At 34.6% G+C, this 25,567-nt stretch overlaps 1 protein-coding gene across 14 annotated transcripts in view; it reads left to right on the top strand.

The window, feature by feature from the left end:
* Window positions 1-25,567, top strand: part of LOC149540389 (uncharacterized) — a 219,351-nt gene that overhangs the window by 52,316 nt on the left and 141,468 nt on the right. For 12 of the 14 annotated variants that reach the window (XM_089801485.1, XM_089801491.1, XM_089801487.1 and 9 more), the window contains one exon: window positions 15,470-15,523. The exons of the other annotated variants lie outside the window; for them this stretch is intronic. In XM_089801485.1, the coding sequence (XP_089657611.1) occupies window positions 15,470-15,523 (54 nt within the window). The remainder of the gene's footprint in view (window positions 1-15,469; window positions 15,524-25,567) is intronic. 14 annotated transcript variants of the gene reach the window in all.

Genomic DNA, 25,567 nt, shown 5'->3' with positions numbered 1-25,567 from the left:
GACACCTTTATGTAATTGGATGAGCATTAAATGATTCTAGTAATTAGGTAGATTAGGGCAATGTTGGCATAATCTTGGCCCTTGATTTTAAATCAATCTTTTCCTTTCATTGTAGTTGAACAACTATAAAATTTGTACTCATCTAATTAGAGTAGAGTAGTAGAGACTTGGAGAAATTGTTGCCATAGTGCTATCAATTAATTGTTGATTAATGTTGGTCTTTCAAGGTCGATACTTCTGTAGCTTTGGAGTATTGTACAATTTCTACATTCCCTCACTTAGATTAGGAGTTCATGTCATGTTGATTAGAACTCGTGTTTTTTTGAGTGAAGATGATTTTGACATCGTTGACGAACTTGCTTAAACCAAACCACTAGCTACTTGTTGATTGCATTTATGCCTTGTGTTGTTGGATCACATAAAATCATAAGCTTAACTTTGATTGTTGCTTACATCTACCTCAGGCAATTGCGCTAGCTTGGTTGATATTGATGGCTAAACTAAGCCAAGTAGAATCACAAATGCATTCATTATTTGTAACATTCTAAAAATTAGATTAGTTGTCTAAACCCTTTCCCTTTGCAAGTTGATTGAAAGAAGTTGAAGTAGTTTATATCAATTGAATGAACAACTCAAGTTGCTTTGTGATAACCAACATATTACATCATATAATTGAGTGGAAGTCCACAATAAGGAACCTTGGGTTGTGTCACTTGATCACCCAATCTGTGTACATTGTTTAGGAAATGAGCATCCTTATTCAAGAGAGAGTTGGAGATTTAGTGTTTCATCTTGAAATACAAAGTATTTAGTTCTCTATTTTGTAGTGGAACAAAACTTGCATTAAGTTCCACGCATCTAGGTTTTGAAGAGCCTAAAAAGCACGAGAGGGTCATATATCTGTTGTTCATTGTCCCAATATCTTAGTTGTTTTGATCATAGGGATTTGCAACCTTCTAGAAGTAATTGATTGGTTAGAGAACTAATAGTTTGGGTATTCCATTGGTAAATATTCAAAAACATTTATCTAGTTGAGAAGAGTCACAAGATTTTGGAAATTTATTGCTGATTTGTAAAATTATAAATTCGGACATTTCACTACTTTATATTGTCCTGATGAATGGCATTGTGTACAATAAGGTGTTCCTACTTGTTGATAGAATATACGAATTCATGACGTTGTAGCACAAGATATTTTACATGCTGCATTATGCCATTGGGCTCTTTCTTGAGGCCACCAACACACAAATAGCTTTGACAAAGAAGAGCTGAAGCTGTAGGGTCGTGTGGAGCATATGCACCCACCCAATCTGAGACATGGGTGGTGCCTAGTCGGGACAAAAGAGGAAGAGCGAGGTTGTGGTATCAGAGTCCAATTTTGATGAGAATGACGAGGAAATAGTTGGGAGAAATTGAGTGATACTTCAGGAGCGAGCATAGATAGCTTTAGGATCGGAGGCCGAGATAGTCATTTGGAAGAGGAGAGACAAACTCTTTTGAGCTTTAGTCGTAGACACAATTTGTGATTTCTACTTCTATTTTTCATTGATACCGAAATCGGAACTTAATTTGTATTCGGAAGTTGTAGTTTCATGGAGTTTGACTTCTATATGTATTGAACTTATTTTTATTCAGATGTCATACTTGTTTTAATTGTTAATTTAACGAGTTTAAATTGCTAGGTTATTATTACTTAACTAAAAACTTGATCAATGTATGCTGGATATCTCGAATCAGTATATGTTCTACAAGTTTGGTGTATGTGTGTGTTTTAAAAAATATGTTAAGAAATTCTATATTTTCAAATGCTCGATAAAAGTGCTGATTTATTGCCGAGTTTTTGGTGATTTTGAGATTTTCAAAATTTTTGGGCCAGCTGAGATATTGCCGAAATTGAGTTTTTCAACTTTGATTGAATATATGACATGACATGTAATGTCCCCTCTATAATATCGTAAGACACTATGACAATTACTTCGATTTCTTACATTTATAATCTCTGAACTTTCCAATTGAACTATGTAGTAGAGATATTACCCAACATCATCTTATTCTGATCCAATCTATAAAGTATATAGATAATGATTCTGTTCTTATATATATGTGCCTATCCATTGACATATGTTAACACTTAATACTACAGCAATCCATTTCCTTTCTCAGTGTAATTTACATTCTCTATTCGTTTCTTTTAAAATATTCTTTGTTATGTATCTACCATAAGTATCTGCTCTCTAAGCAATTCATGCAAAGTCCTTAATTGTGTAGGATTCTTTATATTTACATTATATAATTAGAAGACTGCTGGCATATATAAGGTCTTCTTGTCATTTTTGTCTGCCCTCGACATGTATATATCTATTGTATATAAGTGGTACAATCACCAAATGTGAATTGATTCTAGCTATCTTTAATCATATTATTATTTTGCATATTGCAAATCAGATCTCTATTGACTGCAGTATACAGTAGTTTCTGACCTGGTCAACTTATATGCTTGTTCCATATTTTATTAGGATCTGTTCTTTTTATGAACACCAATTATTTGGATTTATTGAGTGTTCTATTAGATGGGTAAGTATTTTCCAATCTAATATGTTATCTATGCATGTGTCTGTGTGCCTGGATGAATAATCTGTAATTTTCTTATATGCCAACTGTGAAATAAAATTCTGATGATGTTCCTCTTGTAATGTTGAGTGGATAAATGTATGTTTGTCTTTATTCCATGTCTTTTTTTCCCACGTAGGCCTTTATAGTAACAACCATATGTTATTCATTTATATATATCTTTGTTCCTATGATTTGGAAATGCCATATTTTTTCTTATATTAACTTTATCGCTTCTCTCTTCTATGCAGTCTCTAACTTTACCTGATACACGGCCCGGGTATGCAAGTGCTTGCATTTGGTTTGATGCTGATGTGTGTATGTAATTAGAGGATGCCCGATAGGACCAACTCCAATAAGGAATACTATTAAGAAATCTTCAATATCACTGCACTGCAATTCCTATCTTCTAAGATGTCTTTGTGAAGTTCTTTGGCCTGACTGTTTATGTCTTAATTTCGAATCTGAGGTTGCTGTAGTGTGTTCTTTAGCTATCTCCTACTCCTGCAATGGGAAATCCCGTCCTTTTTATTGGTTGGGTGATAGTGTGGATGCTGGTGAATTATGCAGCCTTCCTTATTAATTCTGGCTGAGTCTCTTCTTATTCAGTTGCTTGTCTCCTTATGTTTTCCGTTTGTGACTCCCAACTGCTGCGATTATATCCTTTCTACTTGTTTGCACAGAATAGTATTCTATTTGTATACAGCTGTGAATGAACATCGACTTGCTGTCTATTGATTAATGCTTAGCTCTGTTCCTTGTGTATTACTTTTTGATAATTTCCCCTCTATTCCTCCATTATTTTCTCTATATGTATCTTTGAATATATAGGATGACCGGTTATATTGAAAGGATACAACTGATCGAAGATGGTTATATTATGATAATCTATATTTAATATAATATATTATTGAAATGATATTTACAATAGTTTGTACTATAATATATATAATAGTTATATTATTATGTAAATCATAGTCATATGAAAAATATTAATTTATATGTTACTAATTTCTTTATTATATTTATTAATATAATAATAAATTACATTATAATTTATTTCTATTATCAATTTATTTATCATTAAATCTTATAATTATGGGGACATGACAGTCCGCCCTTCCTCAAATTGCTTGTCCTCAAGCAATATGATCCTGTGGCACAATTGCAATCCTGAAATGACAATTCTATTTTGAGATTAGAATGATATCATTTTTTTTTTTGAAAATAAAAATATGCCATTTAAAATGCTAAGAATAATTTAAAAAGAAAAACTTATCTTGATATTTTGTAGCATTTTCTTCTCCTCTGATAGGTGTTGCTCCACCTTTATAAATAAGCCTTTGAGATATAAAATCTTCTGAAATGCTCTCTGCCAATAATGACAACATTCTTTAAGAATGCACTCTGCACTGAGTGGTAACGCTCATTGGGAACGCCCTCTGCCAAGGATGGCAGCATTCACTAAGAACATCCTTGGCACTCACTAAGAAACTTATACTATGATATATGAAAACACAAAGCATACAGAAAATATATATACATTAGCGTATGAAGACACGATGCAGACACAAAGTATACCCATTAATGCATGAAGTAATGATGCAGACACGTGTAAAAAAATTAGGTAGATTCCATCCTCTAATTACAATTTTCGTCCTGTCAAATTTGGTGGTGACTCCCTCCTTGACAGATAGGCCTGCATCATATGTTAGTACTTCAAAGAAACATGTATAGAGATATTCATGATTCAATTCTCGTAACTCAAAAAAATCTAAGATCATAATTCCCAATTTAATACCTTTCTTAAAGAGAGGATCATAATTCCAAATTTAATACCTTTCTTAAAGAGAAGTTGTGATCAGATGCTTAGCTCTTGTGGGAGTGCTTCTTGGGGGCTCTAATTAATAGAACAACTCTCCACTAAGCATCATCTTCTCACATTACTTCCTCTCGTTAAGACCTTTTGGATAATCAATCTTGATATATCCATCCTTAGGAAGGAGTTCTTACTCATCCTAGACCTTATGGATACCCACTCTGGGTGTATCCATCCTTACATATGCATATGTTTTTCCTTAAGGGTTTATGCTGTCCTTCAGAGACTACTTGATTCCTTCCCTCACTTCCTTAAGAATATTTTATTATAGAATATCTTGCGAAGTCCTTTAGAGAGGTTAGCTCCTTGCCTTAATTTCATACTAGGAATTATAACACTCAACTTAGAATGTCCTTGCTTTAATCTTTTTTTCTAATTTGATGCAATCGAGGAGTCCTTTACTTAGTCATAACCAAGTCCTGATGTTATTTGATATCTGCCATTGCCTATACCTTGCTTGATCCATATAGATGATATATCTTGGTCACTTAAATGGGTGTGTAATATCCCCTTGGCAAACTTGGAAATTTTTGAGCTAAATTCTTATAATACCAATTTTCAAAAGACTTTCTTCTGTTTATAAATTGAATATCGTTCTTTTATTCTTCCATAAGTAAAGCACTGAATTTAGTTCATAAACATATATAATATGAATATGCTAATAATTATTATAATATATCCGCTCTGTCTGTTGCCTATTGCAGATTGCTAGAACTATAGCTCAACTTCTTATTTGTTCTTGATGAATTGTCTGTCTATGGCAGTATGGCAATATAGATTGTGCTGTAGTTTCCTTATAATCACTTACAGGTGTTCATGATTTGACAGTATGAAATACGCTCTAAGTCTTCTCAATTGTTTAAGGCTACAATGAAATTGCTGCTTCAGATTTACTGTGTAAGTATGCAATTGGAATGGTATGGTTCTGATTGCTAACTGTAATTGTATGCCAGTAAGGTGACTACTCACAAAGTCAATCCAATACTCGATATGTTCATAAGAAAAGAATTGCCCACATGATGCCTATAGATGCCAAAGTAATATCTAATTCTCTTTACCACTCCCTTCGTGGTCTAGTGAGGATTAGTAGTATCTGCAAATACATGAAACACACTGAACTCGTAGCATCTGCAAATTCTGTTTATTCTGTCCAAGAACCCAAGCCACGTAGATATGTCACTGTTTCCATGATATACTCTGGGAACTCAGATATGGATTCTACCTTCGCCTGTTACAGTTTGAATAAAGTCTTTAATCTTTATGCGTTCTCAATGGATGAGGTCTCTTGTCATTTTCCGATTATATGAACTCTTGCTAATCTAAATGATGATCATCCGCAGCCATCTCACGAATGCTTTTCATTGCTTTATGCTTTTGGCGACATCTATCTGCCTTCTGCAATAAATGGTTCCCCTTATTATCGCTTACTGTCTGGTCTATCTCTTCAATGCTGTTGTGTATTCCTCTTCTTGTTTGCTTACTGTCTGGTCTATCTATTCAACTCTGTTGTATATTCCTCTTCTTGTTCGCTTAGTGTACATATTTTTTTTTTCTTTCATTCTTCTTCCACATGTCTTTGATGACAATTTTTGTTCTTATATGCTGATCATTATTGAAGATTCACCCTACAGGACGGCAAGATCATGCTCTGATACCACTGTGATTTCTTACATATATACTATCTGAACTTTCCAATTGAACTATGTAGTAGAGATATTACCCGACATCTTTTTCTTCTGACCCAATCTATAAGGTATATAGAAAATGATTCTGTTCTTATATATATGTACCTATCCGTTGACATATGTTAACACTTAATACTATAGCAATCCATTTCCTTTCTCAGTGTAATTTACATTCTCTATTCATTTCTTTTAAAATATTCTTTGTTATCAATCTACCATAAATATCTCCTCTATAAGCAATTCACGCAAAGTCTTCAATTGTGTAGGATTATTTATATTTCCTTTATATATTTAGAAGACTGCTGGTGTATATAAGGTCTTCTTGTCATATTTGTCTGCCCTCAACATGTATATATCTATTGGATATAAGTGGTACAATCACCAAATGTGAATAGATTATATATATCTTTAGTCATATTATTATTTTCCATATTCCAAATAAGATCTCTATTGACTGCAGTATACAGTAGTTTCTGACCTGGTCAACTAATATGTTTGTTCCCTGTTGTGTTACGAACTGTTCTTTTTATGAACACGGATTGTTCAGATTTATTGATTGATCGATTAGATGGGTAAATATTTTCCAATCTAATATGTTATCTATGCATGTGTCCGTGTGCCCGGATGAATAATCTGTAATCTTCTTATATGCCAACTGTGAAATAGAATTCTGATCATGTTCCTCTTGTAATGTTAACTGGATAAATGTATGTTTATCCTTATTCCATGTCTTTTTCTCTCACGTTGGCCTTTATAGTAACAACCATATGTTATTCATTTATATATATCTTTGTTCCTATAATTTGGAAATGCCATATTATTTCTTATATTGACTATCGCTTCTCTCTACTCTGCAGTTGCTAACTTTTCCTGACAGACGGCTCGGATATGCAAGTGCTTGCATTTGGTTTGATGCTGATGTGTGTACTTAATTAGAGGATGCCTGATAGGACCAACTCCAATAAGGAATAATAATAAGAAATCTTCAATATCACTGCATTGCGATTCCTATCTTCTAAGATGTCTTTGTGAAGTTCTTTGGCCCGACTATTTATGTCTTAATTTCGAATCTGAGGTTGCTGTAGTGTGTTCTTTAGCATCTTTACTCCTAAAATGGGAAATCCCGTCCTTTTTATTGGTTTGGTGATAGTGTGGATGCTGGTGAATTGTCCAGCCTTCCTTATTAATTCTGACCGAGTCCTTTCTTATTCAGTTCCTTGACTTTTCTCCTTTTGTTTTCTGTTTGTGACTCCAAATTGGTGCTATTATATCCTTTCTACTTGTTTGCACAGAATAGTTTTCAATTTGTATGCAGCTGCGAATGAACATCGAGTTGCTGTCTGTTGATTCATGCTTACCTCTGTTCCTTGTGTATTCCTTTTTGATAATTTCCCCTCTATTCCTCCATTATTCTCTCTATATGTAGCTTTGAATAAATAGGATGATCGGTTATATTGAAAAGATACAACCGATTGAAGATCGATATATTATGATATAATCTATCTTTAATATAATATACTATTGATATGATATTTACAATGGTTTATACTATAATATATATAATAGTTATATTATTATGCAAATCATAGTCATATGAAAAATATTAATTTATATGTTACTAATTTCTTTATTATATTTATTAATATAATAATAAATTACATTATAATTTATTCTATTATCAATTTATTTATCATTAAATCTTATAAATATGGGTACATGACATGACACTACCGTTATTTGATCATCATTGATTAATTGCTCATATGAAATTACTGAGTTTTTATTGGATGCCTTTTGACTTTGCAAGTAACAATTGTAAAGGAATACATTGAACTTGAAGCCTTCTCATACATTCTCAACAAATTCAAAAATTTCTCAACTTTTAGTGTAAACATGTCTATAACAATGGGAAAGATATAAATCTATTTGGTACCATCTTTGTTAGAAGAGATATAAATCTTTTCCATCTCAGTTCTTTGATCATAGAGATTTGCAACCCCTTTGAAGTAATTGATAGGTTAGAGAACTAATATTTTGGCTATTCCATTGGCAAATATTCAAAAACATTTATCTAGTTGAGAAGAGTCACAAGGTTTAAAAATTTATTGCTGATTTGTGAAATTCTAACTTCGGACATTGCACTACCTTAGATTGTCCTTATGAATGTCATTAAGAATGGCATTGTGTACGAATGGGTGTCCCTACTTGCTGATAGAATATACAAAATCATGACACTGTAGCACAAGATACTTTACATGCCGCATTATGCCATTGGGCTCTTTCTTGAGGCCACCAACACATATATAGCTCTTGATGAAGAACAACTGAAACTGTGGGGTTGTGTGGAGCATATGCACTTGCCTGTTCTATATTGGCGACACTTAGACATGGGTGGTGCCTAGTCGAGACAAAAGAGGAAGCGCTAGGTTGTGGTATCGGAGCCCAATTTTGATGAGGATGATGAGGAAAATGGTTGGGAGAAATTGAGTGATAGTTCAGGAGCGAGTGAACATAGGTTTGGGATGGGAGGCCCAGATAATCATTCGGCTAAGGAGAGACAATCTCTTTTGAGCTTTAGTTGTAGACACAGTTTGTGACTTCTACTTCTAGTTTTCATTGATACTAAAATTGGAACTTAATATGTATTCAAAAGTTGTAGTTTCATGGAGTTTGACTTCTATATTTATTTTGTTGCTATGTATATATTGTTTAACTCAAAGCTTTGATCAATGTATGGTGGATATCTCAAATCATAATATTTTCTACAAATTTGGTGTATGTGTTTCATAGTAACAAGGGATTCATACCCCCCTTTTTCGCCCCACTCTCGGAGACGAGGACACATTGGGGACTTGGGACTTTGTTCCCCTGTCCCAAGCAGCGCCATCAAATCACGTCGAGGATTGGGGGACATCTTGATGTTGACTATAAGCTGATTTGGCTATTTGTGTTCAATGTTCAATGTTTCAATTCATTGGAATGTTCAAGTATCTACTCTTTTGCATCTTTGTATCTTATATTGCAATACGTCTTTTCATAACGAGCATTTTAAGTAACAAATGTATAGTATATATAATCCCTCCCGTCCCTTGTTGCCATCCCCCCACTGTCCCCAAATCAAGACCCCTCTTTCCGCCTGTCCTGGAAACTAGCATGTCATCAAATTAAAATTACTACTTCACATTTATGAGAAGCCAGTTATAGCAGTTATCTTACATGTTTATACAAAAGAGATTAATGGTCAAAACCAGTTTAATTGAAAGATCCCTAATGGATGCCCTTGCTGATCTTCTGTAGTTTTTAAATTATTAAATTATATTTTCCTGTGATTTCTTTGATGGTCTTTGAAAATAGACAAAAGTTGCACAAGTTTTTGTTTTTATTTTGTGTTTTTTGATTGTTTTCACAATAGTAATGAATAATGAACAATAAACATGAAAGGAGACTGAAAATAAATAAGAGCATAGAGCCAAATCAGAATTGCTATAAATCGTACTAGACAGATTTCTGATTTATAAAGCCAAATAATAAATCCAATGCAGTTCCAAGGAGCTTACATCCAACAATGATGCCAAACTGGATGGTGAATAATGAACATGAATCAAGGATACATCTGAGGTTGAATACAAGTATTTCCTATATTCCATCTGGGGTGTACCTGCTGCAAATGGCGGCCCTAAGACTGCAAGGATCACGTCCCAGCTGAAAGAATCAACCTGCAACGTTGAAACCATAAATCTGCAACTTGAATCCACAATAAAGAATGGCGTACTCTATCCCTGATAGCAACGCACATTGTCTGAAGAATCCAATGCCAATAACTACTGAGGGCTACATCCCATCCAATCCAAAACCTGGGGTTTGCGTCCCAGATGAAGAATTGCTCTTTTAGAGCCAATTCACAAAAACAAGTTTTTCAATATGCAAAAGATAATAAGAAATTAGGTCTCCATCTCCTTATATCCCTTTCCAACTGTAAATCAAACCCTAAAGGGAAGTTATTCTTTGCCTTTTAAATAAAATATAATAAAATAACATTTTCCCAATTAAAGTCGTCCATGCTATAGGGAAAACATTACTTTATTAATATTCCATAACTGAACGCACCAAAAAGTCTACAGATAGTAAAAATCATGTATAATAATTCAAGACCTTTCCAACGAGCAATAACACATAGGTGTACCTGATCAACTGAAGCCAAAATCCCCTTATTACTCCAAAATGGTTATATTATTAACCTTATTTTAATTTATTTAATCACCAACTTAGGAAATATTTAAATATATTAAAATATTTCCCAAATGGTCCCAAAAGGCCCAAAATGACCAATCAAACATGAATATCACCTTGTCACCTGTCTGTGACTGATGCCGAACAAGATGGGTCAACTGGTAGTCCATCCCTAAAATCTAGGGATGCTCCTAAAAAGTAGGAGACAACCCCAATCAACCAAAATTGAGTCCCAATGACTCTCCCCTACTGTGTGCACCTCTGAGAGAACTGTTACTGAATTGGGAGTTCCTCCTAAAAAATAGGAGATGCACTCTAAGTCTCCAAAACGTTCGCCGAGGTCTCCAAATGCCTCCTAGACCACTCCTAGTCAATCCCTACAAATTAGGAATCCCTCCTAAATTGTAGGAAACTTTTGTCTATTGCTCCAAAGTACTTGGGAAGCTCATGCATGACTCTCAAAGCCCCTGGGTTGGTTCCCTCTACGCTTTGCTGGCCTATGGGAACTAGATAATAGACCAACCCTGCTAGAAATGTTGTCACTAAGGAAGCGCAGAAATTGGGGACATGACATCATCAAAATAAAATTACTACTTCACATTTATGAGAAGCCAGTTATAGCAGTTATCTCACATATTTATACAAAAGAGATTAATGGTCAAAACCAGTTTAACTGAAATATCATATCTAACATTTGAAGGTATAATCAAATAAAAGCTAAATTGAGAATTTTAAGTTTGCAATACTCTAAACTCCAAAACTGGAATCCGCGTAGGGCAACATTTGCAAAACCAGGGTTTAGTCCACATATATTGTTTAGGGCACAAAGGTTATACCACTATTTCATAATAACCAAAACCATTTAGGGCAACAAAACCTCTATAACATCTCATCTCCCATTTCTAATTATAACAATTAAAAGCAACTAATGGATGGACAATTATAATAACCTTCAAGTAAGCCTATCTCATACAGGCAGTTACATTTTATGATCAATTTCAAAATCATTTGATTTCCTAATACATTTAAAAGGAAATTGATTTCTAAGGATTGAAGGGAATAATTGATTAAATGGTATTAATCATCGAACATTTCTTCAACTTGATGTAAAGTAAAATAATCATTGCCAAAAAATATTTGAATGTAGATCGTATCTCTGTCTTGTGCAAGCCTTGGTATTTGGTGGAGTGGACAAGCATTGTTAGGGGGTTAACCTCCCAACTGTAGACCTTTATATATGCCCACACAATCTCATCCGAGAAAGCCCCCCCTACTCGAAAAAATGATCAAGGGACACCTGGTCCAGCCACTGAGTATTCTGGTATTTAGAGCATCAACCCAGTGCTGGATTGCACAACAAGATCTTAGCATTGGACCTCCATGAGTTGACTTAGTTTATACAATTTAATTATTCAATTTCTTTCGTAACTGACATTGATTTGTTCTTGTAGGGATGCCTCTCCTCCCCACCGATTATAACTTGACCATTCTGGTCTAGGGTGAATCATGAGAGATTTTAGAATCATGAATAATACAAATATCATTTTGACAATTCAAATTTATTACATCCAAACTGATCTTATCTCAGTGGCATATGATCAACATCACTGTATAAGTCAGATCGACACCTTATGTAAAATATCAGTGCTTTATCCTTATATTCATGCACAAAGAAAGCCATTAGAGATGTGCTCGATTTAATATTCATAAAGATGACAATTTACTTCATTACAGATGCGGGTCTGTGTTTCCATCAGCACCCAGAAACATGGTAATAAGAAAGGATTTGGGAATATCTAATACTCCTTAAGCTACTTTCTATAGCCTATATTTATGACCATTGTTGCGTTCACGATGAAGACAAATACATGAAGCTATAGCGATTTAATTTCATCCTTGCCCTCCACATTTAAATCAAAAAGAGCAGAGAATGATGACAATAATATAAAGAAAGTAAATAACTGCATGACCTGTTGATGGTCAGAGGCTCTTTGTCTATTGTGGATCAATGGCAACAACCCGAAACAATTGGCTATGTCGTTGGATATTGCAACTCTTGAAGTGCTCTGTATGCATAGGGGTTTATGAAATGCTATCGATGAGAGTTCTTGTTGTAATGAAAACTTAGAGCTAGGTACGAGAAAGGCAAGGAACACCCCTCGGGCAGTGGAGGGAGAATTAAATAGATCATCCGCTCAAATCACAGTTACCAGAAAAGAAGAATGATGGTGCATGGCCAGCCATCGGTCACAAGTAACTCCACCAAAATTGGAAAAGGAAGAATGTCGATATGAATGTGGCAATCACTTATTTATATGGAGCCAAAATTGAAGATATAAAGACTATACTTGCTCATGGTTTATAATATATATATCAAATATATTGGCATCGTGTTGTTGGTATCACCTATAGTTGTATGTACACACACACACACATATGTGTGTGTGTAATTTTGAATCATATAATTCCTTTTATCAACATATTGACATTGCAAACACACACACATATATACATGTAGGTGGAATTATAGATGTTAAAAATATCATGGTGTCAATATATAGGATTACATATATCATGGTGTCAATATATAGGGTTACATCCTGACGACCACTCAATGGTCTCAAAATAAGAAGGTAACAATTTTTTGTCATTAAATGTTTAATGTTTTTCTTGTACTAAGAATTGACTAGGTAGCTCATGGTTGTCTAACGTGTTGGTTCAAACCATAGATTGGGAATCCAAGAGCCTGCCACTTCGAATATTCAACAAATTACTTTTAAATTTTTCAAATGCCTTGTATTTTATCAGGTTCTTAAGAATATTAATCGATTGTTTTTGTATAGTTTTAATTGTCTTAACTCTTAAACTCCTGATGCACAAATTTGTATTGTTGTGAAACTTCGACCGAGGCTATAGTTTGAGATTTTTTTTTTTTTGGTGAAGCGTAGTATTTCCTTGACATAAGGGAATTCATAGAGACTTGGACGCTTGGACCTCTTCGTTAATTATTGGGCTTAAATTTGTTTTGCTAACTATTTTGGATATCGTGATTCTTGTAATTTGTCTGCCCAAACTATTTTTTTTGCCAAGCATACGATCTATTTGGTAGTGTGTTGTCCTTGTTCCTGTAATTTATCTGCTGTATATTGTCTGCTTTGGAGGGCAACTGGAGAGGTGCAACAATGAATTACTCAGATGTGGTTCTAGACTTTTATAGTTCAATCCATCATAACCAGTACCTTCGTAACAAATGACAGATGAGAGAAAAGAGAATTTCTCATTCTATTGATCAGTATATTCATAAATCTACGAGCTTGAATTAATAGTAATGAAGGTGAATGAATTTGAGAATTAAGACAAACAAGTGAGAATGAGATTTTCCTGTATGTGAAGGGGGCATATTTCCCATATCACCATTTGATGCAACTGATATTATATCCGCTGGAGTTTATTTACAGTATTTCTTTCTTCTTTCTCCTCCAACGATGAATTTAACGTAAGTTATTCTAGCAATTCCCTCTCTCTTTTTCCAGTGATCATTGCGTTGTGCTATAATAATTTGCGGCTTTGTCTTTTGATTGCATACAGTTCACTGACTATGCTCATGATGGTCAATCTCTATTTGCTGCTTAATGAATCTTGATTATAACTGGTAAAGATCTTGTTATACCATGCTATGTATCTCTTTGTTACTGTTTGGAATCAATAACGGTTGTTCATTATTGACATCACTCTCATTGCTTATTGGCCGTCAATTTTCTCCATATCAGTGTCACCCCCTTGAGCATAACATAGTAAGGTTTAACTCCTTATATTTGACTTTAATAACAGATTCCTTCTTTGTATCAATGACAATACTCCATTATCTCTAAAATGGAGGCCCTAAGTTTTTCAAAAATTTAGGGCTCCATCACAACGTACACTCTTGCTTGCCTAGGTGTTTACCCTTAGCCATGGTGGTTTAGGACTTGTACCTATTTGCCTAGTGATATGTGATGCCCTTGTGCCCATTTCTTTATTGGCAATGCTTCTACAAGGGTAGAAATTTTCCATGATAATATCATATTCCTCAAATCACAATTTTCTTTAACAAGTTATTGTTCACGAAGCATCATAACGGCTAACTACCATTTCACTTCCTAAGGACGAGTAACCTACTTTCCAAGATTTCAAGATAATAATATAATAACATCATAACGATTAACTAACATGTGATCTTCATATGAAATCATGACGATTAAACATCTTACCATTTCACATGATCATAACTAATTTTACTTGTCAACTGACTTTACATGAAACCTCAATGGCTATATGAACATTTTAAAATTGAGCCAAAAATTGGGATGTAACAGTAACTACGGTGTGTTTTTAAGAATATGTTAAGAAATTCTATATTTTCAAATGTTCCATAAAGGTGCTGATTTATTCACAAGTTTATGGTGATTCTGAGATTTTTGAAAATTTTGGGCTGGCTGAGATATTGCCGAAACTTAGTTTTGAACTTTGATTTGAATATATGACACGACAGTACTGTTATTTTATTATCTTTGATTAATTGCTGATATGAAGTTGCTTAGTTTTTACTGGAGGTCTTTTGACTTTGCGAGTAACAATTGTAAAAGGAATATGTTGAACTTGAAGACTACTCATACATTCTCAACAACTTTAAAATTTGCTCAACTTTTAGTGTCAACATGTCTATAACAATAAAGCTAAATCTATTTGGTATCATCTCCGGTAGAAGAGATATAAATCATTTCCATTTCAGTTTAATTATTGTTGCAAAGAAGCATATTCATTACTATAGTTTTTGATGTTATTTATCTTTGAGAATGTAGGAGTACTAGATATTCAATGGTTAAATTCTAGTAACTTGTACATGCCAAATTTGATCTCAATGTGGTTCAGAAACAGTTCATTCTATAAATGTTTGTTGGAATTGTATTGTGAAGTGTATAGGGATTAATTTTCCAACTGTGTCAGTTTATGCTAGCTTTAGTGTTTAGGACACTTAAGGCAAAGCTTAAGACATATAAATGTAAAATTTGCTTCATCAATGCAGGAAGAAAATAAAGATGATTGCGAGTCTGATCAGAATAAAGTCATTAATCAACTAGTGAGTACATCGCTGTTGTTGTATAATCTTTGTGCATAGAATCATTTAAAAGAATTCCTTGATGGAAAATGCTTACTGTTATTTTCATTAGCTTTTCCTATTTTGTACTGTTCAGAACTCATCCAATTCTTATGTAAAACATTATTGTGTCAGTCGAGATTCATTCTCGTAATGCTCATCTATTGGGATTACATCTTATACTTGTGATAACAACAATTTCTTGTGAAAATTTAAAACATGATACTGAATCAAGACTTCAATCAACAAAACATTTTGTGCAACAAAATGTGACAAACTTTTCCGTAGATTATTTAAATTTAAATTTCCGTTGGAATGATAATTGAAGTTGGCAGAACATCAAGGCACAGCATAATAACAATCGGCAGAAAATTATTTATTATTTTAGTAGTCTCTCCGGTTTTCTTCATTAGCAGAGTACAATTTTCAAGTGAAAACAGGAATTATCCCTGTGATAAACATTCAGCAGTCTTTTTTCTTCAATTGCTTTCTTCTAGTAGTCATTAGTAAACAAAGTATAATCAGGCATAAGAACAATTATCGCAACATTTGGCAAGAATTTGTATTACAACAGCGGCAGTCATTATGAATTCATATATCAAGGAGGTAATGTTAGCAAACTACACATTTTTGAAGATGCAGGAATTCTTCTGTGGATGTGCCTTTGGTGATTATCTCAAAGTATGGTAAGCTGGCTTAAGTCCTGAAATGTGATTAAGTTTGACTTGAAGGTGTTCTTGGTCCCGTGCTGCCTTGTAATATATTAGGTTTAATGTCCCAGCTTATGGAAAGGTTCAGCATTTTACATCCAACGCATTGAGTGTTGAATGTTCCTATGCTGATAGTATTTATGGTGAACTGATCCAAAGTTGTTGAAATCTGGAAATGTCAAAGATGATTCATTACTTGACTCTAGTTCCCTGTTGTGAGTCAAAAGAGATTATGCAACTAGATTGCTTGAGATGCTCCTACATTATACACTCTTGATTGTTTGAAAAGTGATTCTTGCAGTTCGTAGGGTTTGGAGGATATCCAAGGCATTGTATCTCAGCTTTTGGAATCCATGATGAGTCTTCCACCAATCTTACCTCCACATAACTATATATGCCTTGTATTCTTTGTTCCTGGTGTTGCATCCATCGTCAATTAAAATTTTCTTTACCTACTCTTGTGTTTGCTGCAGTAGTTGTTGCCTAAAAGAAACTTCTGTAGTGTTGTTAACTGACTGCCTTTTATGCTATCGGTGAAGATGCTGAATAAAGGTGCTATGCCTTTAACCTCATAACATTTCCTCAAATCAAATTTCTTGAGAATCTTACATGGACTAAATTTATTAATCTTTAGCTTCTTGTCTGCACATAATGGGAATCTTTGTTTTCTGATATATACCACGATTTCATCCCCAATCGTAAATTCCTTGTGTGTCCTCTTGTCATCAACTTAATGCTGGCTCTTGCTATTTATTAATTTAAAGCTGATTGTGTATTATCTCCATGTCGCTCGCAAATTCCTCTGCTTCTACATTTCTTTTGTTTTGATTTTTGATGTCTGCCAGTTTCACCATGCTAGAGTGCATTCCATTTAGACTTCGGTACCTGGAATCATGTCTTTGTTGTGCTTCTGTTCACTGAATTATTGTATTATACTTACAGTTGAATTATGTCACTATTTCTTTCCTTATCTCCTACAAGACATCTCATCAGATTGCCTAAATTATTGTTTACTACCTCTGATTCTCCACTAGTCTATTGGGTGAATGGCTGAACTGAATTTCAGGTCAATTTTCATCTTCTTCCATAGTGTACTTGAAGAAAGATTTTGTAAACTTGGTGTCTGCATTTGTGACGATACTCTGTGATAATCTTACAATCTCTTTGAACATGCAAATCGTCATGTGTTTTCCTACAAGGAATGAGACGTGTTGGGTGGATATTTTGCAACCGACAATTTTGGATAAAATCCTGTCACAAAATAGGATGATCAGCCACAGCGTGCGAGACAGAGTCTCCCCTACCTTAAAGGGAAGACTCCCCCTTCTCACCGTTCCTTGAATCAACTCAAGGTAAGCAAGAAGTCGAGAGATTTATGTAAAAAAAGTGTTACCAATATTCTTTCCTCTTAACTTTCAGGAAAGAATCCACTTACCCATGGAGCGAGTAATGGGGAGGGTGAAATCTCTAACTACACTTCTATCTAAAGTTGGAAACGGTGATCTCGATAAACCAACACTAACTCAAAGGCTAGCTGAAAGTGTACCGATTTGGCTCTAAGTCCGGTCGTACTTCTATATGGAAAAAGCTTTACTAATAGGGCACAAAGACTTCTAAAATTAAAGATATCTTAACTATTTTGTGAATAAAGAAAGAAATATAAGTTACAGACAAAATTTCTAACTGTGTATCTCCACAATTGCTCCTAGTCAAAGCTCCGACTCCAATTACTTCTTAACTCTTTTACATTCAATTATCATGAATACTAGATAACATGAATCAAAGATAACGTATGCGAATTACAGACAAAGCTTCTAATTCACACGAGTAACAATCTTACTCAATGAAAGATAAGTCTCAATTGGCCCTTTATATTCACTTTTCTCTCAAATTAGTGCTACACAAACAAAGTTCTGCTGAGACAATTTCTCCAGAGCTAAGTTATCGGTACCTCCCCCTTTTCCTTTAGATTTGGGTACAATACGACGTGGCGATTTGACTGCAATTCAGATTGATAGGTGGCAGTTTGATTTTGATTTTTACTGTCGGCGTTTGGCTTTACGGTGTTGTTTCCCATGCAAAAACCCTAACGTAGACGGGTTAAAGTATTTACATCCTCCGCTACATTTACTTTTTTCGCTGCAAAACATCAACAAAATGGAAGCCTGGAACAACTTCGACAGCAACAACTGCAGCTGAGAGGACAAGAATAGCTGCTAACGCCAACCGGGTGGACGGGAATCACTGCAAACTTGACAATCATTTCAAACTCCAAACGCCTTGCAACCATCTGGGCACAACGAAATCTGCAATTTTCAAGCTCGTGAGTGGCCAGAAGGGTTCTCTGCATACAAGCTCGTGTGCGGACGAATACCTCTTACAAGTTACAGGTTGTGTAAATTTTTTAGCAAATGTAAAATATTTATCTTCTATATTGTAATTAAGTTTTTATAGTTTGTATATAATATTTAAGTTTTTAAAGTTTTTTTAATGTTATTTAATAGTATTTAAGTTTTGTAATATTATTTAAGTTTTTTAAGCTTTCATAAAATCGTATATAATATTTATGTTTTGAATGTATTTTCTATTGTTTAGTAATTTAATATTTATATAATAATATTTGTATAGTAATTTTAATGTTGTTTTTTAATGTTAGGTAATATTTTATAAATATTATTATCATATAATGTCTAGAGTATTAAAATGTTAATATTGTATTTTTTATTGTTTAGTAATTTAATTTTTGTATTGTAATTTTAATGTTGTAATAAAATAATGTTACTATATATTATATATTATATATTTATTATTTAATATTCAAAATATAAATTGAATTTATTTATTTTTATATTTAATAATGTATTTTTTAATCATTATTATTCTTTTTTTAACTTGTTGGTTGTTGGCTTTTGTAGACAACAGAATGGCAACTTCTACATCTTCTACTGCACGACCCAAATTCAATACTGATCCGAATTCACCATTATGGAAATATGTCATGATAAAAAGCCAAGTAAAAGGAGGTGGAACATTTGTTTGGGAATGCAATTTATGTCATGTGGAGAAAACTAGCTCCTACAGCCGTGTGAAAGCCCATTTATGTGCCATTCCCCAAATGGGTATCAAAGCATGCGAAGGACCGGATGCAAAAGGATTGCCACCTCAACAAATAACATGATTCATTCGAGAGCAAGAGGAAGCAAATGCAAGAGTGGGACGTGCGACAAACCATCCATTGTTGAAACGAAAAGGAAGTAGTTCAAGGTCCCCACTTTCTCCATCTCATAGTGACTTTCCTGATATCATAGTAGAGAACCACCCGTTCTTGGGCAGAATTGAAGAAGAACCTGTTACTGAGGAGAAGTAAGGGACCATTGGAGAGAGCATTCCACAATGATGCTAGGGAGATTGCGGATGAAGCTATTGGAAGATGTATCTATGCAAACGATTTGACATTCAATGTTGTACACTCACCATATTGGCAGGATATTTTGAGAAAAGCAAATGAGGCTCGGCAAGGGTGGATAGGGCTAGGTTATGAGAAGGTACACACCACCTTACTAGCAAGTGAGGTCAAAAACATAAACAAGGCATTGGCTCCCATTAGAAATTCATGGAAACAAATAGAGGTGTCAATTATTTCTGATGGGTGGAAGGATATCAAAAATCGACCATTGACAAATGTGATTGTAGCATGCCCCAAAGGGGCAATGTTTCTAAAGGCTGTGGATTGTGAGGGACAGGTGAAGGATGCACAATTTATTGCTGATATCCTTATACAATGCATTGAAGATGTGGGTCCTAAAAATGTTGTCCAAGTTATTATAGACAATGCAAATAACCATTGAGCTGTAGGCTTGTTGATGGAGAGACGTTTTGAACACATCTATTGGACACCTTGTGCTGTCCACTCTCTCAACCTAATGCTACAAAAGTTGGGTAGGAAAATAGATTGGATCAAACAAGTCTATGCTGAGGTTGAAGAGACTCAGATGTTCATCACAAACCATAGCATGTCACAAGCCATTTTTAGATCATTTTCAGAGTTGGAATTGCTGAAGGTGATTAAAACACTTCAAATTTTCAATTCTACATTTCACCACTAATATGAATTTACTTTTTAAATTTGATAATGATTTCTTCGTATTTTAATTCTTGAATAGGTTGGTGAGACTCGATTTGCATCCAACACAATTGTATTGAGGTGACTTGTGTTGGTGCAAGAGGCACTTGCTTGCATGGTTATTAGTCAAAGTTGGACTCAATGGAGGCAATCCAATATGGAAAGGGCAACAAATGTAAAGAAAATGATCCTAGAAGACACGTGGTGGGAAAGAGTGGAATATCTTCTTAGTTTCGCCGAGCCCATCATGAGCATGATTCGTTTTGCTAACATGGATCACTCATGTTTGGGAATGGTATATGATGGCATTGACTCAATGATTGAGTTAATGAGAGACATCATCAATAAAAAAGAGAAAGATCCTGAAGAAACTTTCTTCAAAGAAGTTAATGCCACCCCATCACATCTTCTTGCATTTGCATTGACTCCAAAATTTTATAATGATGAAATTCTTTCTCAGCCAACAAGGGTATCACCATACAGAGATGGAGAAGTAAGTGATGGATGTAGGAGAGCACTCAGTAAACTATTTCATGATCATGCAATGGAGGATTTAGTTACGCTGAGTTTGTTGATTTTGTATCCTCTAGCGATCAAAGTGTTGCTGTTATTCGTGACAAGTACACAAAGGATGCTCACGCTTGGTGGTACCTTAATGGCCATACATCACCACACCTTCGAACTCTTGCAATCAAACTTCTATCACAGGTATGTTTCTTAATTTTTTTTCCAACTCTCTAACACTGTTAGTCTGTTAATGTCAGAAGTAAAGTTATTTTTATAGTTGCAACTCAACATTGTGACAAATGTTCAATATGTTGCTAGTTCTTCTTTAGTTGAGAGAAATTGGAGTACATACTCCTTTATTCACTTAGTGAAATGCAATCGATTGACAACAAGTAAGGTAGAAGAATTGGTTTATGTGCATTCCAACTTGTGCTTTCTTACTTATAAACAAAGTCAGTACAAGGAAGGGCACACAATCTTGTGGGATGTAGATCCTGAGAGAACAGATTTGGATTTTTCAGTTAACGCACCATCTTTACCCACTGTGGAGGCAAATAGCCAACGTGCTTCTAGCTGTGGAAGTGAAATTGGGGCTGCATGTGGTTAACCTGATCTTGATTTTCTTGATGACCCATATGATGCTAATTACTAATCAGTCTAATTGTAATATTTTGACAGTTTAACCAATGCACAATGAATTCGAAACAGATATATGATATATCTATCATAACATTCAATTTTTGACAAATTGATATGAAACTAGACTTCAAGTAAATCATTATAAATGTGCTACTGCAATATTTATGGGAGTTTTGTTTCTACTTTTCAAGCTGTAAGCCTGTATACATGTACAAATATATAATATATATTTATGATTTTTATGTTTTTAGTTTTGTTTCTACTTTTCAAGTTGTACAAATGCATATGTATATATATATTTATGATTTTTATATGTTATTTGTACATACGTATCCAGGCGTACCCAAACCCACTTCCTAAAAAATTGCCATACCCACGTATCCGTATCCGTGCCCATACTCGTACCGGTAACTTAGCTCGAGAGTTCTCTTGCATACAATAAAAGATAAGAGATGATTTTACAATTAGGGGGGTACTCCTTTATATAGGCCAAGGAGTTGAGAAAAAGATGGAGGAAAAAGTGTAAGCAACTCAACCAACTTTGACCTAGTCTAATGAGAAGAGAAATTATTGTGTTACATGCAATTGCACATGTAACTCACATTACATCTAATTACATCTTTTCATGCAATGCATCCTCTTAGATCTACAAACATAAATAAAAACAACAATAATAGTCTTAAAGATTGTTCTTTAGTACCTTGAATTTGATGATAACATCACGCACTATAGGAAGATCACAAATCTCCATTATCTTTGATGTGGCCTCTATCGTCACTGCATTTGCTTATGCTGATTGTACAACCTTGGAATTTGTTGCTAGAGAATCTAACAAGTGCTTTGTTGAGGATTTATACAAGACAAACTTGTTCATTGTGTGAGAACCAAAGCCTTCAGAATCTATCCTGATTGTATATTCTGAAGTTGCCCTTTCATTTGCAATCAGATGACCACGTTCATCAAGAACCTGACATCCCATTTGTCCCAAATCACAAGTGACACCTGTTTCTACTACTTGGCAATCTCCAAGAGTTGCCTGAAACTTTGTAATCAGCTTCCTCAATGTTTCCTCTTTGTAGCCCATAAGTCTTTGATATTTGAAAAACATTTCATATGACGGAGAATGTCACATGAGATCAAGGCATCTAGATCAAAATTTTGCAATTTCGTCCCAATAATTGAGGATCTCCTCCAAATCATTTGCTTCTCGAGTCAAAGAAGAAATCAAGTTTCGCTCCATTTCATTCATCTCTTTGACATGCCTAAGAACTGCAAATGTTTCTATAATGGCTCAAACCCCTTCAGAGATGACTTCTCTTATCCAAGTCTTGGCAGCTTCAATGAGCTTTCTTTCCTTGGATGGCTGAGACATAATAACAACACTTTGAGAAGATTGTTACCGAGTGACCTCATTCAAACGATTAACTTCCTGTTTGAGTTGATTCTTCTTTTCCCATACTTCATGATTGCTTTTCGATATATTAGCTAATGCATCTTGAACATCTTGCAAGCAACCAAACGTGACTGCTTCCCTATTTCAACTTTAGTGAACTTATAATCAAAACGAGTAAGTTCTTCAACAGGTTTGTCTACTAGTGGCTTAGCAACTTCTACATACTTGGTTTTCTCTGAATCAACTAAGATCATTGAAAGAAATTTGTCTTTCAAAGATTTGGACTTAGTTTTCTTAAAAGGAAGATTATTTGGAGGTACAACCACTTTTCTTCTCTTCATTCTGGTCCTACCCAACCATTCAAGCAAGCTGAAACTTTCATCTGTGGAAGTAGGTATACTGGAGACCATTGGCATTGATCCAGATTGTATCTCTGTTGTGACTGAACAAGATTCAGTCTGGATAGCTGAGTTCATAGGTGCATGATGAGAGGATTCTGTCATGAAAAACTGAAAAGCCTGTCAGAGACGTATCAAGTTGAGAACCTTGACCTTTTGTAAGAGTTGGAAAATCCTCAAACACATTTCCCAAGTGTTCATATTGTTCATTTGCCAGAATAAGAGGAGTGGCTAAAGAAATAGGAAAAGCCAACGTATTAACTTTTGAAATTGGAATAGAAGGTGTGAAGATAGTGGAAAATGAATCCACATCATCATCTATCTCATCCAGAAAAAGGTGCTTCATGCATGAGTTTGTGTAGGCCTTGGGGGAGATATGATCATGACTTCCCCTTCTTCCTCCTCATCTTCTTCATCTGATTTTGTCTCTAATTCCTCCTCTAATTATTGTGACTGTTCTTTTGATTCCAGAACTGGTTCGAGGATCTAAGATGATTTGGATCCTTTTCTGCCCTTCAATTTGAATTTAAGGGACTTCTTCACATCAGAAGAAGAAGCTCCATCCTTTCTTGCAATTTCTAGCCGTGCCTTCCTTCCAGGAGTGCCAAAGCTTCCACAATCCAAACCCAATTTCAAATTAACCCTTTTTAGGCCTTTAGTTTTCAGCCACCCGTTGGTGTTGACCAAAATGGATTGAAATCTATCCAGGATAGATGTACCTTCTTTTTGTTGCCATTGAATGGGAAAAGGGCACCCTTTATTGAAACTAGCCTGATGAAATTCCGGATCAAAAAGATTATCGTCATCTTCGATTTGGAAATTTGAAGGTATATCAAGCATATTAAGATCGATGATTTGCTGCAAAGTTAATCTGCAATAATCTATCTTCATTTTATCCAGCTCTGTTCTTATATCAATCGAAACATCCTCGATGCGATGAACATGCATGAAAGCCCTTTTGATTTGAGAATTCATTTCTCAATAATCAAAGTCAAATTTGGCTTTGAACTTCTTCAAAGTGATTAATTGCAATTCTGCTTCCATATTTTTCACTTTGTGCATAAAATTAATCGAATAATTAGCAATTGCCAAGGGTTTGGTAGAAGAAATATCAAAACCAAGCTTATGCAAAGTATGCTGATCAAACTGTACTTCCACGAGTTGTCTGGCTAACTCCATCAGAATGATCTTATCAGTAGCATACCTAGGTAAGGTATACGACTCACCTTTAAAGTATCCAACTCTCAAGTATGTAAAAGTTGGAAATTGGATAAAGATACAAGTTTATCGATATCACCGTTTCTAGCTTTAGATAGAAGTGTAGTTAGAGATTTCACCTCGCTCATTACTCGCTCCACGGGTAAGTGGATTCTTTCTTGAAAGTTAAGAGGAAAGAATATTGGTAAAACCCTTTTATATAAATCTCTCGACTTCTTGCTTACCTTGAGTTGATAAAGGGAATGGTGAGAAGGGGGAGCCTTCCCTTTAAGGTAGGAGAGACTCTGTCTCACACGTTGTGGCTGGTCATCTTATTTTGTGATTGGATTTTATCCAAAACTGTTGGTTTTGCAAAACATCCACCCAACAAGACGCTCCATTTTAGGTGATTGGACCACTACTAAAAATATGGTATCATGTCATCCCTATGTCCTCATAAAACCTAATATGAAATGGATTCTCGTGTCTTCCCAATGCTTCTTTGGTACTGTCAAAGGTTGGTGTGATTCGTGTTTCAAGTAGTCACTTTTGCAATTTGACAAGTTTAGCACTCTTGAACAAATTTTCTTACATCCTTATATATTTGAAGCCGAAAATAATGTTCATTTACCAAAGTTGTTGTCTTGTCTATGCCGAAGATTTTCTCTAAAACTATACAATCTTTCTTCTTCATTGAATTCGTCAACATTGAACTCATAGAAATGCACAGTTACATTCCTATGAATAACATACTATCTTGAATGAAATATAATATTTACTTGCTTTCTGTCACAATTGGCCCTCTACTTGCATTAGTAGATTCCATAAAATGTCGATCGTCTTGATACAAGTGTTTTAGTTCATCAAATTCCATTGCCTATCTTCCTTTCTATTAAAAAAATTCTTTTCTATCTTCCTTTGGCAATAAATAATATCTCCTCTTCTTGAAGGCTTTAGTTATGGCATATAATTCTTAACCATAGTATCTCTATCATTGAAATATGTTATTGTTCTTCCGTATGGAGTCAATACTACTACTATTTCAATTCCCCTAGGATT

The sequence above is a fragment of the Cupressus sempervirens genome, chromosome 9, assembly GCF_028749045.1.
Source record: "Cupressus sempervirens isolate cs-2001-9-10 chromosome 9, ASM2874904v1, whole genome shotgun sequence".
Lineage (NCBI taxonomy): Eukaryota > Viridiplantae > Streptophyta > Pinopsida > Cupressales > Cupressaceae > Cupressus > Cupressus sempervirens.
This window is presented reverse-complemented; position numbering and strand designations above follow the sequence as displayed.